This window comes from Heptranchias perlo, chromosome 5, assembly GCF_035084215.1.
Source record: "Heptranchias perlo isolate sHepPer1 chromosome 5, sHepPer1.hap1, whole genome shotgun sequence".
Lineage (NCBI taxonomy): Eukaryota > Metazoa > Chordata > Chondrichthyes > Hexanchiformes > Hexanchidae > Heptranchias > Heptranchias perlo.
In genome coordinates, this window is record NC_090329.1 from 131,726,805 (window position 1) to 131,739,925 (window position 13,121).

At 46.3% G+C, this 13,121-nt stretch overlaps 1 protein-coding gene across 1 annotated transcript in view; it reads right to left on the reverse strand.

The window, feature by feature from the left end:
* LOC137322209 (dynein axonemal heavy chain 8-like) overlaps window positions 1-13,121 on the reverse strand; it is a 1,675,662-nt gene that overhangs the window by 363,788 nt on the left and 1,298,753 nt on the right. Inside the window, exon 73 of the mRNA XM_067985325.1 lies at window positions 2,116-2,234. Coding sequence (XP_067841426.1) covers window positions 2,116-2,234 — 119 coding nt within the window. The remainder of the gene's footprint in view (window positions 1-2,115; window positions 2,235-13,121) is intronic.

Consider the following 13,121-nt stretch of genomic DNA (forward strand, 5'->3'; position numbering starts at 1 on the left):
ACAGGGGTCAGGGCCTGCGCCAGTTAAGGTCAATGCAGGCAGCACACAATATTCGTGTTGCCAGCTGATTTTAATGATCCAGGCGTGCAGCCAGCGCTATCTCATTGGCAGCCTATTCATTGCTGCACAACTATCGTGGGGGGGATGGCGATATCAGGTGTCCATGGCGATATATAAAGATAGCTAGCACCTCTTAAAGGGGAAGTGCATTATGTCTGCAGAGACCCAGGAACAACTTGAGTAACAAAATAGCTGAAGGAGGGAGCAAGCAGACACGAAGGTTCGTAGATAGTAGGAGGTAATCGCTGAGTATGTCAATGACAGGAGCATTGCACCAAGGGCATGGCTACAATGCTGGCAAAAATTCAATGATCTAACCAGAGTTGTTAAGGTAAGGGACTGTTCTCATACTTTCTGCTCATAGCCGCACCACCTGTGGCCTCATTAATTACAACTGACTGAACTCACTAGACTCCCCTCCCCCACTACCCTTCACTCTTCAACAATCACTGCAACACACTTCACTACACCTCATACTCACACACTCACCACTATTACATCCCTTGATAACCTGCAACTCAAATTTCACACACAGACTATCAGCTATTCCACCATGACTGTCACATTCTTCAAACACCTCACAAGACTCTCACTAACACACTCATTTCATTCTTGCAGGAGAAGGTTGCACACAACACCAGGCCACAGGCTGGAACCCGAGGAGGGAGAATTTGCCTATAGACCCTCTCCCCCCTTTAAGAGATGGCTCCATGGAAGAGGAACCTGCTAACCTTTCTCAGGATAACAGCATGCCTGCTCCCCTGCCAGATACTGCCAGTGCCCTTACAGGTGCCACTTAGCCAGTCGGCCCAGACTGTTCAACATCGTGAGAAGGGGCAGAGAGGAGGCCATGGAAACTGGCAACACTGGAAGAGACATTACACAGGGTTGCTTTATACCTCATCCTCTTAGTCTCTTCTGACTTTCCCTCATCCCACACACTCCGCTTGACAAGCTGCAGATGCTTTCAACACCCACTTCTTTCCCTTTACACAACAAGCTAATGCTTGTTCCTCTCTTTCATTTCAGTTGCTGTGAGTGTCGACACCCCTCAGCCAGTGGATGAAGAGGCGGCCAACCTTCCAGATGATGGACCATCACTTGATCTGACTCTCACAAGCACCAGCTCAGATACTGACACTAGAGACTAGGTTAGAGGAGGTATTTGCACGTGGTGACTTACTGGGCACAAGTGCGCAGGAGCTAGGGCAGGGGGATAGGGCACCACAGGTGCCAGTTCACTGGAAGGTGAGGTCACATATTAGTTCTGCTGCAGATGGCTCAGATGCTGACTTCGAGAGTATAGGCTACTGATGACGGCTGATGAGCATCCACCAAGAAATGATAGAGAGTTTGTGCACAATGTTCAACTCAAACTTGTCTTAAGGCTTTGCACAGAACATGGAGACCATTCTGTCCAACATGGTGGTCAGCTCCATCAACACCACAGTGGAACCCATCATGATCTCCCTCTTATAACAGCTCAGATCGCTACTATGGCAGCACTGAAAGGCATTACATTATGGCTTACATCACGCCTGCACTTTGTTCTCCAGCATAGCCCTGGGAGTGCTGAGGTGCCGCCCCTGGAGAGTGGCCCTGGCTCCATGGAAGAGGAACCTGCTAACCTTTCTCAGGATAACAGCATGCCTGCTCCCCTGCCAGATACTGCCAGTGCCCTTACAGGTGCCACTCAGCCAGTCGGCCCAGATTGTTCAACATTGTGAGAAGCTCATCAAGTTGCTCAGAGTTAGAATTGTCAGTGTTAATGAAAAAACAATGTTTTAAAATTGGTAAATAATAATATGTATATGTGCTGAACAAACAGAGTATTTATGTACAGAAAAATCTCAAATTGCTACAATTCTAGAAGACCCACCACCACCTTCTCAAGGAAACTAAATGCATCCTTGCCAGTGTCACCCACATCCCAGAGCATGTCTGAAGAAATTCCTTTTAATGGTCGGTAACTATTCTTTCTACTTGACAAAATGACACAGCTCTACATAGGTTCAAAAGCAGGCCCCATAAATTTGTCCACAGCAATGCACTTACCCATTTGCATATGTTCTGCTAGGTCATTGATGTTTACGTGTTTCTCTGTGTAAACAGATTTGTAGCTATTTATAAAGGCAAGGTAAGATTTGGGGGTTATATGCGTTCTTCGCCGATATCTGAAAAGTAGCCACAGAAATTACTTATATTACTGTACATACATTTATAACATATTTCAGCAATAATAAAACATTTGTGAACAGGACGATACATCTAAAACCTGATATCTACATCCTCTCTACATTGCTTATCATTTATATCTATTTTTGCTGGAACATATTTTTATTCGATTTATAATCATTTGAATATGAAAGTTAATACAAACCATCAGTTAGCATTCTCTATGTAGTAAGGTAGTCTAGATTTTCCTCTCCGATGCCATTGCTTTCAAAAGTATCCAACGTTCCATTAGCCTTTTAAATTATTTTTGCACCTGTCCACTTGCTTTTAGTGACTTCTGTATTTGAACCCCTAAATATTTCTGCTCCTCCAAAGTCACTAGCTTCTCGCCATTTAGAAAATACTCTGATCTATCTTGAAGATGATTTCACACTTCCCCACACTGAACTCCATCTGCCACAGTTTTGTCCACTCATTTAATCTATCAATGTCCCTTTGCAACTTTCTGCTCCCATCTACACTATTTACTGTACCACCTAACTTGGCATTGTTGGCAAAATTGGATATAAGGATCTCTATACCTTCATCTGAGTCATTTATAAATATAGTGATAAGCTGAGTCCCCAGTACAGATCCCTGGGGGACACAAATAATGTTCTGCCAATTTGAGTACATACCCATTATCCCTACTCTCTGTCTCCTACCACCTAACCAATTCCCTACCCATGTCAATAGGCTGCCTCCACAATTCCATGTGTTCTAATTTTGTTAACAGTTTCTTATGTTGAACCTTGTCGAATGCCTTCTGGAAGTCCATATAAATAACATCCATAGACACTCCCTCATCTACCACATTAGTTACATCCTCAAAAAATTCAACTAGGTTCGTTAGACATGAGTTACCCATTACAAATCCTTGCTGGCTCTCTCTGATTAGTTCATATTTGTCCAAATGCTCAGTCACTCTGTCCCTAATAATAGATTCTAGTAACTTCCCCACAACAGGCGTTAGACTAATAGGCCTATGATTTCTTAGTTTATCTCTCCACGTTTTCTTAAATAGTGGAGTGACATTGGCAGTTTTCCAATCCAAGGGGACAATTCCTGTATCAAGAGAGTTTTAGAAGATCATGACTAGAGCATCTACTGTTTCCTAACGTATTTCTTTTAATAACGTGGGGTGGAAATCATTAGGTCCTGGAGATTTGTCCATCTTTAGTCTCATTATTTTCTCTATTCCTATTTTTAAAATTATAATAAATCTAGTACATTCCTCCCCTTGATATATTTTTAGTTTTCCTCGTATATCTGGTACTTTATCCTCATACTCTACTGTGAAGACCGATACAAAGTAAGTATTTAGCAATCCTGCCATTTCATGATTTTCAATTAAAATATCACCTGCGTCTGTCTTTAAGGGGCCCACATTACTCTTATCCACCCTCTTTCTCTTAATATACTTGTAAAAACCTTTAGTGTTGTCCTTGATATCCCTCGCAAGTTTTTTCTCGTATTCCCTTTTTGCAGCTCTTACTACTTTCTTAGTATTGCTTTGCAATTCTTTATATCTCTCCCAATCTCTGCTGTTCTTTGCATTCCTTTCATTTAGTTTTATACTATCTCTCATTTCTCTTGTTGACCAAGTTTGTTTAATTACACAAGTAGAACTCTTTTATTCTACCAAATACTTCTTTGAACAGCTCCCAATGTTGGTTGTTCTATCAATTAATAGTTCTGCCCAGTCTACTGTGCTCAATTTCTGTCTCATCCCTCCAAAGTCCACCTTACCTAAATTTAAAACCTTGCTTCGTGACTCGCCCTTCTCCCTCTCAAACTTAAAATTGAGTTGAATTCAATCATGTTTTGGGCCCCAACATTAGTGTGGAAGCGGGATGGCAGCGGGGGGCAGGGGTGATTGGGCTCCCAATAGAAAATGTCCATTTCCCACATGATCGCGACTCAATTGGAGCCACTTAACATGGCTTCTGGGTTTGCCGTCGGAAAGGTGCACAGCGGGTGGACTGCGCATCCATCACAGGCTGTCAGCTGGAGGAGCTCTATTTAAAGGGGCAGTCCTCCAATGGCTCCTCCTGGAGCAAACACCCAAACACCACAATGGAGCAGCACGGGGCAAGGCTGCTCCAAGATTCAATGATGCCTCACTCCAGGTGCTACTGGATGGGGTGAGGAGGAGGAGGGATGCGTTCTACCTGGTGGACGGAAGGAAGTGGCCTGCCTCTGCCACCAAGAAGGCCTGGCTCAAGGTGGCAGAGGAGGTCGCCAGCAGCAGCAACATATCCCGCACCTGGATCCAGTGCAGGAAGCGCTTCAATGACCTAACTAGGGCAGCCAAAGTGAGTACACTTACTGATTCTCCTACATTCTGTCTTCCACATCACTGCCCATCCCACAACTCATTCTGCACTGCCAACACTACTCTATCACATCACTCCCCACACCCACTTAAGGCTCATCCTCAACTTACCTTCCTCACCTCCCCAGTACTGACCCCATCACTACCACTCATCCCAATCCTCATACAATATCATGGCTCTGTCTCACACTCACCCTCTGATGCATCTCTTTCACGGTCAGCCAAAGCCAAACCAATGCATTCATCGGTTGGCCACTTCACCATCACTCACTCGCACGTCTGTACTTTCTCCCCTTATAGGAGAAGAGAGCCCAGAATGCACGGGAGAGGGCGAGGACCAGAGGGGGGCCACAACAAATCGTCGTCCTCACAGACACGGAGCAGGAAGCACTGGAGCTTAGCCGAACCCTCAAGTGCCTGTCCATCGGGGGCGCCGAGACTGGCACCCTGACAAATGTCTGATGACATAACTTTAACATTCAGTGCACACAATATGAATTGATGTTAACATGCCTTGCTATCTTCAGCACCTCAGTATGCTCATCGCAACATGACACATCTGTGATGATGCTTAATATTGCCTTCTGTTCTCTTACAGGGCCTTCAGCGACCGCTGTGACGGCAGAGGGCGATTTCTCAGAGGACCTGCCGGCCTCTGAGGGTGCACCGTCACATCTTAGCGAGCCATCCACCAGTGCAGATTCTCACACCTCGGTGGGTCCTAGTCCTCAGTTAGTTAGGTTGGCACCTGGTGAGTTACCACAGACACGTGAGCACGAGCAGACACTGGTGGCAGAGGCAGCTGCGGAGAGTCTGCGTCGTTGGGAGCACTCCTCTCCAGGCTCTGCTCAGCTGGACGAAGATGCTGAACCCTGGGGGCCATCCTCTAAAAGGAGAATGATCGAGGGACAGCAGCACATTTGCGAGGTGTTGGAACAGGTGCCACACGCACTCTCCACAATAGCGCGGAGGATGGAGGAGTCCAACTCCTGCATGAGTGGAATGGTGGCACAAGTATGGGAGGGAATCTCTGAGATAGTGTCACAGGGTCGTGAGCAACTCTCTGAGGTACTGTCACGGGTAAATGCGGGAATATCTGCGATGGAGAGAAGGCTAGCCTCCATGGAACTTCAAACACGGCTCACAAATGAGTCCATTCAGGCCCTGACAATGGCCGTTCAGACTCACAGTGAACAACATTCTGCCGCTGTAAACAGGCAGGCAGATACACTAGCACTGGCCTTACAAGGCTTCACACATGTTCTCCAAACTGCATCCAGCAGAGTGGTAGGAGTGATGTGGGCCTGGCCCGGGGAGGGATGATGGCGAAAGGGGACATGGAAGTGGAGACGCCACTCAAAGCACTCCCACGTCTCACCCGTTGCTCCCCTCTCAGCCAATACCAGCTTGCTACCTCCTCTGCAGGTGGCCGAGTCTGCCCTTGCACAGGTGCAGGTGGAGCAGTCCTTGGAGGGGCCCTCACGGGCATCAAACCCCAGAAGGCGTAGGTCCAAAGCATCCAATCGGTTAGGGCATGAACAAGAGCAACCTGCCACTGCCTCTGCTGCAGCCACAGGGGATGCACCATGTAGAAGTAGTTGGAAAAGAAAGGCGAAGGTTTTGTAAGCACGAAGGGGATGCACAAGGGTGTTTGACAGTTGGTCATATTTTATATTTATATTAACTCACATTAAATATTATTAGTGTCACCACTACTGCCACATCTTGGCCATTCTTAACTGGCTTCTGTACTAGAGCCCTTTCATGGGGTTCACCATGAATGGCCACACTTGATGCCACCCATTGGATCACTCTACAGTGGGTGTATGTGTAGTTGCAGGACTGTTTTGTGCAGGGAGGGGTAGGGCGGGGGGCTGGTGTGGTCGCTGCTCTTCCCAGGTGGTGTGAGGACTGGACTTTTCACACTGTCTGATGTTATGAAAACCATTCACATATCAGTGACTCCCTGGCCTCACGACCAGCCAGGTGAGCCGCTGTTCTACCCATGGGTTTCTCCTGCTGCTCCTCCTCCTCCTCCTCCTCCGCCTCCTCCTCCTCCTCCTCCTCAATGTGGGTGGTAGATGTGGATGGGCCTCCTCTAGCAGCACCCCTCTCTGTTCTGCCATATTGTGCAGGGCACAACACACTACTATAATGCGTCTCACTCTGTCTGGTGCGGGATGGTGGATTCCCGGAGGATGAAGGAATCGTGGCAGCTGCCAGGGAATCTGACGCGCACGTGAATGAATCTTTTGTGGTGGTCACAAATGAGCTGAGTGTTGATGGAGTGATACCCCTTCCAGTTGATGAACAGTCCTGGCTCATGTGGAGGTGCTTGTATTGCTATATGGGTGCAATCACTTGCACCCTGCACCCATGGGAAGCCAGCCACACAGCAGAATCCCACTGCCCTCTCTGTCTGGCTGAGGTTGTCCATGGGGAAGTTGACGTACTGCGAGGCACTGCGAAACAAGCCGTCGGTGACCTGCCTTATGCACTTGTATGCAGATGATTGAGAGTCCCCGGCGATGTCCCCGGTTGCACCCTGGAATGATCCGGAGGCGAAGAAGTTGAGAGCAGTGGTGACTTTGGCAGCGACAGGTAAGGAGATGCTGCTCGGCATGAAGGAAGCTGCAGATGTCTGCGACTACCTGGCGACTGACACCGAGCCTCCGTATGCACTGCTCCTCAGAGAGGTCCAGGAAGCTGAGCCTCGATCTGTAGACCCTGTGGTGAGGGTAGTGCCTCCTGCGACGTTGCCCTCTCTGTTGTTGCCCTCTGTGCTCTTGTGCAAGTGCCTTTGGAGCAGCACTGTGTTGTGGAGCTCCACATGGCGGAGGTGGACGCCATGCCTAGCGAGGCTGGTGATGTTGTTCGTCCTCAGATGTCGTGGTGAATGCAGCCATAGCGCCCCCCCATCCTCACAGGGTGAGATTGAGGGAGTGCGCAAAATAATTAAATATGTTTGAACAGAAGAATTTTGAGTGGAAAGTAAGAATGTTCAGTGCAAACACAAAGATCTTGCAGCCAAAACTTTGTCTGAAATAACTGAGTGCTCTGCTGCAATAAGTGACCTTTTCTCCCCATCTGTCAAACAAGCATTTGAATCTCCCACTGGCTGCTGGCTGAAACACGTCTGTTGCAACGTGGAGTGTTTATCCCACAGCACGGGAAACACGCTGAGGATGCTTTAAAATCGCACCCCTGCCTCAATGTGGAGAAAATTAAGTAGTTCAAGTACTTAAACTAGCTCAACAACTGTGGAAATTAACATTCCGACGGCTTTAATTGCTGTTGGGACTTCCACATTCGGGAGGAGCGCGCTCACCCAGACGTGTGAATGGTGAACCCAGAAGTCTGCAGGTTGGAGAAGGGCTCCGAACCCGAACGGGATTTCCCCGATTTTCGGAGCCCCCCGCCCCCAATGCACCCGCAATTTCCCGGTAAAATCGAGCCCATGGTCTCGATTAGTTTGGTGTTCCCTTACCATGAGATGGTTGACAAATTCAGGCTCATTACTCATCATTAAATCTAATATGTGGCATATGTGTGAATTAGCGAAGCATATATCCAGAATTTGCATACAGCTTTGCCACGAATTAGAAATGCTAGCAGTTCAGTCAGCTGCCTTTTTTTCACAATAAAGTCCCAACTATACATTACTTTATTGTTTTTCCCACCCAACCCCCTTCCACCCACTAATAAAAACCTACTAAGGTAGAAGAATTAGATTTAGAAAATAGCAATTGCAAATCCAATTATGTGTGTGGCATGCATGATGTGGGCCTTCCTGGATCCATAAAATATCCAGGAAGAGTACACATGAAAGAAAGAAAGGACTTGCATTTATATAGCGTTTTTCATGACGTCAGGATATACCAAAACACTTTATAGCCAATGAATACTTTGTTTTTGGAGTGTCGTCACTGTTGTAATGTAGGAAATGTGGCTTCTGTATACCTTGCGTACAGCAAGGTCTCACAAACAGCAATGAGATAAGGACCAAATAATTTGTTCTTTTTAGTGATGCTGGTTGAGAGATAAATATCATCCAGGCCACTGGGAGGAACTTCCCTCCTCTTCTTTGAAATAGTGCTATGGGATCTTTTATGTCCACCTGAGAGGGCAGACTGGACCTCGGTTTAACGTTTCATCCGAAAGATGGCACTTCAGACAGTGCTTGATTTTTGTGCTCAAGTCTCTGGAGTGGGACTTGAACCCACAACCTTCTGACTCAGAGGCGAGAATAACACATGGCTGACACCATGACATGCAAGAATCTTGGAAAATTATATTGTTCGAGCATTCCCATTCGCAATCCCTCAGATAATGAAGCAGTCCGTGCCCGCATGCAGCAAGACCTGGACAACATTCAGGCTTGGGCTCATAAGTGGGAAGTAACATTCGCGTCAGGCAAATGCCAGGCAATGACCATTTCCAACAGGAGAGAGTCTAACCACCTCCTCTTGACATTCAACGGCATTACCATCGCCGAATCCCCCACCATCAACATCCTGGGGGTCACCATTGACCAGAAACTTAACTGGACCAGCCATATAAATACTATGGCGACAAGAGCAGGTCAGAGGCTGGGTATTCTGCGGCGAGTGACTCACCTCCTGACTCCCCAAAGCCTTTCTACCATCTACAAGGCACAAGTCAGGAGTATGATGGAATACTCTCCATTTGCCTGGATGAGTGCAGCTCCAACAACACTCAAGAAGCTCGACACCATCCAGGACAAAACAGCCCGCTTGATTGACACCCCATCCACCACCCTAAACATTCACTCCCTTCACCACCGGCGCACTATGGCTGCAGTGTGTACCATCCACAGGATGCACTGCAGCAACTCGCCAAGGCTTCTTCAACAGCACCTCCCAAACCCTCTACCACCTAGAAGGACAAGGGCAGCAGGCACATGGGAACAACACCACCTGCACGTTTCCCTCCAAGTCACACACCATCCCGACTTGGAAATATATCGCCGTTCCTTCATTGTGGCTGGGTCAAAATCCTTGAACTCCCTACCTAACAGCACTGTGAGAGAACCTTCACCACGGGGACTGCAGCGGTTCAAGAAGGCGGCTCACCACCACCTTCTCAAGGGCAAGTAGGGATGGGCAATAAATGCTGGTCTCGCCAGCGACGCCCACATCCCATGAAGGAATTAAAAAAAAAGAAAATTGCTGAGCTTGAGTATGAGTGGACCGCACTCTGCATCATATAGAAGGAGGAAAGGTTCATGGAACATAAATTCTAGGAGCAGAAGAAACGGGTGACCATCTCTTATGGTCTTATGGATGGCAGGAAGGAAAAGCAGAGAGGAGCAGGAATCCCCAGTTAATTTCTGCATCTGTGATTGCCAGCCCGTGATTTCTTTGCATCCATTCACACAAGATACTTATGGATGAGGAAAGCCATTTGGCCCACCTTAACAAAACCATCCAGAACAATGCTATACTCGCTCCAATGCTTTATTTAGTCATTTTATTAATGATTCCAGGATTTTGAGTTCCTTCACTCTGCTTGGAAGTCCATTCCAGGTGTTGATCTCTGTTTATGTGAAGAAGAAGCTCCTGATACAGTCCTAAAGTTACCTTTTACTATTTTGAAACTGTGTTCCTTTGTCCTATTCCTACTGTTTAATTAAAAATAGAATTCTGGGTTTTTTTTTCGACATGGTGTAAGGATAAGCCTAGCAACTATAAGCCAGTCAGTTTAACCTCAGTGGTGGGGAAACTTTTAGAAATGGTAATCCAGGACAGAATTAACAGTCACTTAGACGAGGGTGGATTGATTAAGGAAAGCCAGCATGGATTTGTTAAAGGCAAATCGTGTTTAACTAACCTGATAAGAATTTTTTGATGAGGTAACAGAGAGGGTAGATGAGGGCAATGCAGTTGATGTGGTGTATATGGACTTCAGAAAGGCGTTTGATAAAGTGACGCACGGTAGGCTTATCGTCAAGATTGCGGCCCATGGAATAAAGGGGGCAGTAGCAATATGGATACAGAATTGGCTAAGGGACAGGAAACAGAGAGTAGTAGTGAACGGTTATTTTTCAGACTGGAGGGAGGTGTACAGTGGTGTTCCCCAGGGGTCGGTGCTGGGTCCACTGCTTTTCTTGATATATATTAATGACTTGGACTTGGGTGTACAAAATTTGTAGATGACACAAAACTTGAAAGGGTAGTAAAGAGTGAGGAGGATAGTGATAGACTTCAAGAGGATATAGTCAGGCTGGTGGCATGGGAGGACACGTGGCAGATGAAATTTGACGCAGAAAAATGCGAAGTGATACATTTCGGAAGGGAGAATGAGGAGAGGCAATATAAACTAGAGGGCACAACTCCAAACGGGGTAGAGGAACAGAGAGATCTGGGGGTATGTGTGCACAAATCATTGAAGGTGGCAGGGCAGGTTGAGAAAGCGGTTTAAAAAGCACCCGGGATCCTGGGCTTTATAAGTAGAGGCATAGAGTACAAAAGTATGGAAGTCATGAACCTTTATAAAACACTGGTTCAACCACAACTGGAGGATTGTGTCCAGTTCTAGGCACCGCACTTTAGGAAAGATGTGAAGGCCTTAGAGAGGGTGCAGAAGAGATTTACTTGAATTATTCCAGAGATGAGGGACTTTAGTTACATGGATAAACTGGAGAAGCTGGGGTTGTTCTCCTTGCAACAGACAGTTGCGAGGAGATTTGATAGAGGTATTCAAAATCATGAAGGGTCTAGACAGAGTAGATAGAGAGAAACTGTTCCAATTGGCAGAAGGGTCAAGGACCAGAGGACATAGATTTAAGGTGATTGGCAAAAGAACCAAAGGTGACATGAGGAAAATCTTTTTTACACAGCGAGTGGTTAGGATCTGGAATGCACTGCCCGAGGGGATGGTGGAGGCAGATTCAATCATGGCCTTCAAAGGGGAACTGGATAAGTACTTGAAAGGAAAAAATTTGCAGGGCTACGGGGAAAGGGCGGTGAAGTGGGACTAGCTGGATTGCTCTTTCATAGAGCCAGCGCGGACTCGTTGGGCCGAATGGCCTCGTTCCGTGCTGTAACCTTTCTATGATTCTATACCATTTACTATTTTATATACTGGTATAAAATCACCTTTTGAGACTTTAATGTGCAGAAAATTGCAGACAAGATAGCACATAACAACAACAACAACTCGCATTTATATAGCGCCTTTAACGTAGCAAAACATCCCAAGGAGCTTCACAGGAGCGTTATCAGAAAAAATTTGACACCGTGCCCCATAAGGAGCTTTTAAGAGAAGTAGGTAGATTTTAAGGAGTGTCTTAAAGACTGAGAGAGAGGTAGAGAGACAAAGAGGTTAAGGGAGGGAATTCCAGAACTTAGGGCCTAGACAGCTGAAGGTACGGCCACCAATGGTGGGGCAAATGAAGTGGGGGATGAACAAGAGTTGGAGGAATGCAGAACTCTCGCAGAGTTACAGAGATAGGGAGTGGCAAGCCTATGGAAGGATTTGAATACAAGGATGAGAATTTTAAATTAGCTGGACCGTGAGCCAGTGTAGGTCGGTGAGCACAGCGTTAATAGGTGAACAGTACTTGGTGCGAGTTAGGATACGGGCAGCATAGTTTTGGACGAACTCAAGTTTATGGAGGATGGAAGATGGGAGGTCGGCCAGGAGAGCATTGGAATAGTTGAGTCTGGAAGTAACAAAAGCATGGAAGCAGGTTTCAGTAGCAGATGGGCTGAGTTGGGGCGGAGGCAGAAATAGAATGGGTCTATGATTCTAAGCATAGTTACAGCTTGACTCAAGCAAAGATATACTCACATACAAATGTCACACAAAAAAATCATTTTTTAGAAACAAGACAGGCTCAGAATAACTTTGTCCTTTATGATAAGTCATCTCACCATATTCTTTAATCCTTTCTATAGAAACACATCTTTGACAAATCCCTTTATGAGTTTGAAAGCTCGCTCAATAAGATCAGAGCCTCCGTGTTCCTCTCTTTATTTCAGTTAGTTACTGAGGTTGACACAGGTTTTGCAGATTAGACCACAGAACAGTAGAAATAGTGAGAAGGAGATGGAGGAGCAAATCTACAAGCAAATTTCAGTAAGATGTTAAAACAATAGAGCAGCGATAAAGGGGGACTTCAATTACCCGAATATAGACTGGGGGAAAAAATAGTGTAAAGGGCAAGGAGAGGGAGGAATTCTTGAAATGTGTGCAGAAGAACTTTCTTGATCAGTATGTTTCTAGCCCAATGAGGAAGGAAGCAGTGTTGGATCTAGTTCTGGGGAATGAAGTGGGAGAGCATTTGAGAAAGAGTGATCACAATATCATTAGGTTTAAAGTAGTTATCGAACAGGACAAGGAAAAATTAATGGTGAAGATACTCAACTGGAAGAGGGCTCATTTCAGTGAGCTGAAAGGGGATCTGACCAAGGTGGATTGGAAATAAAGATTGGCATGTAAAACAAGAAATGAGCAACGGGAGGCCTTCAAGTAGGAGATAGTTCGGGTA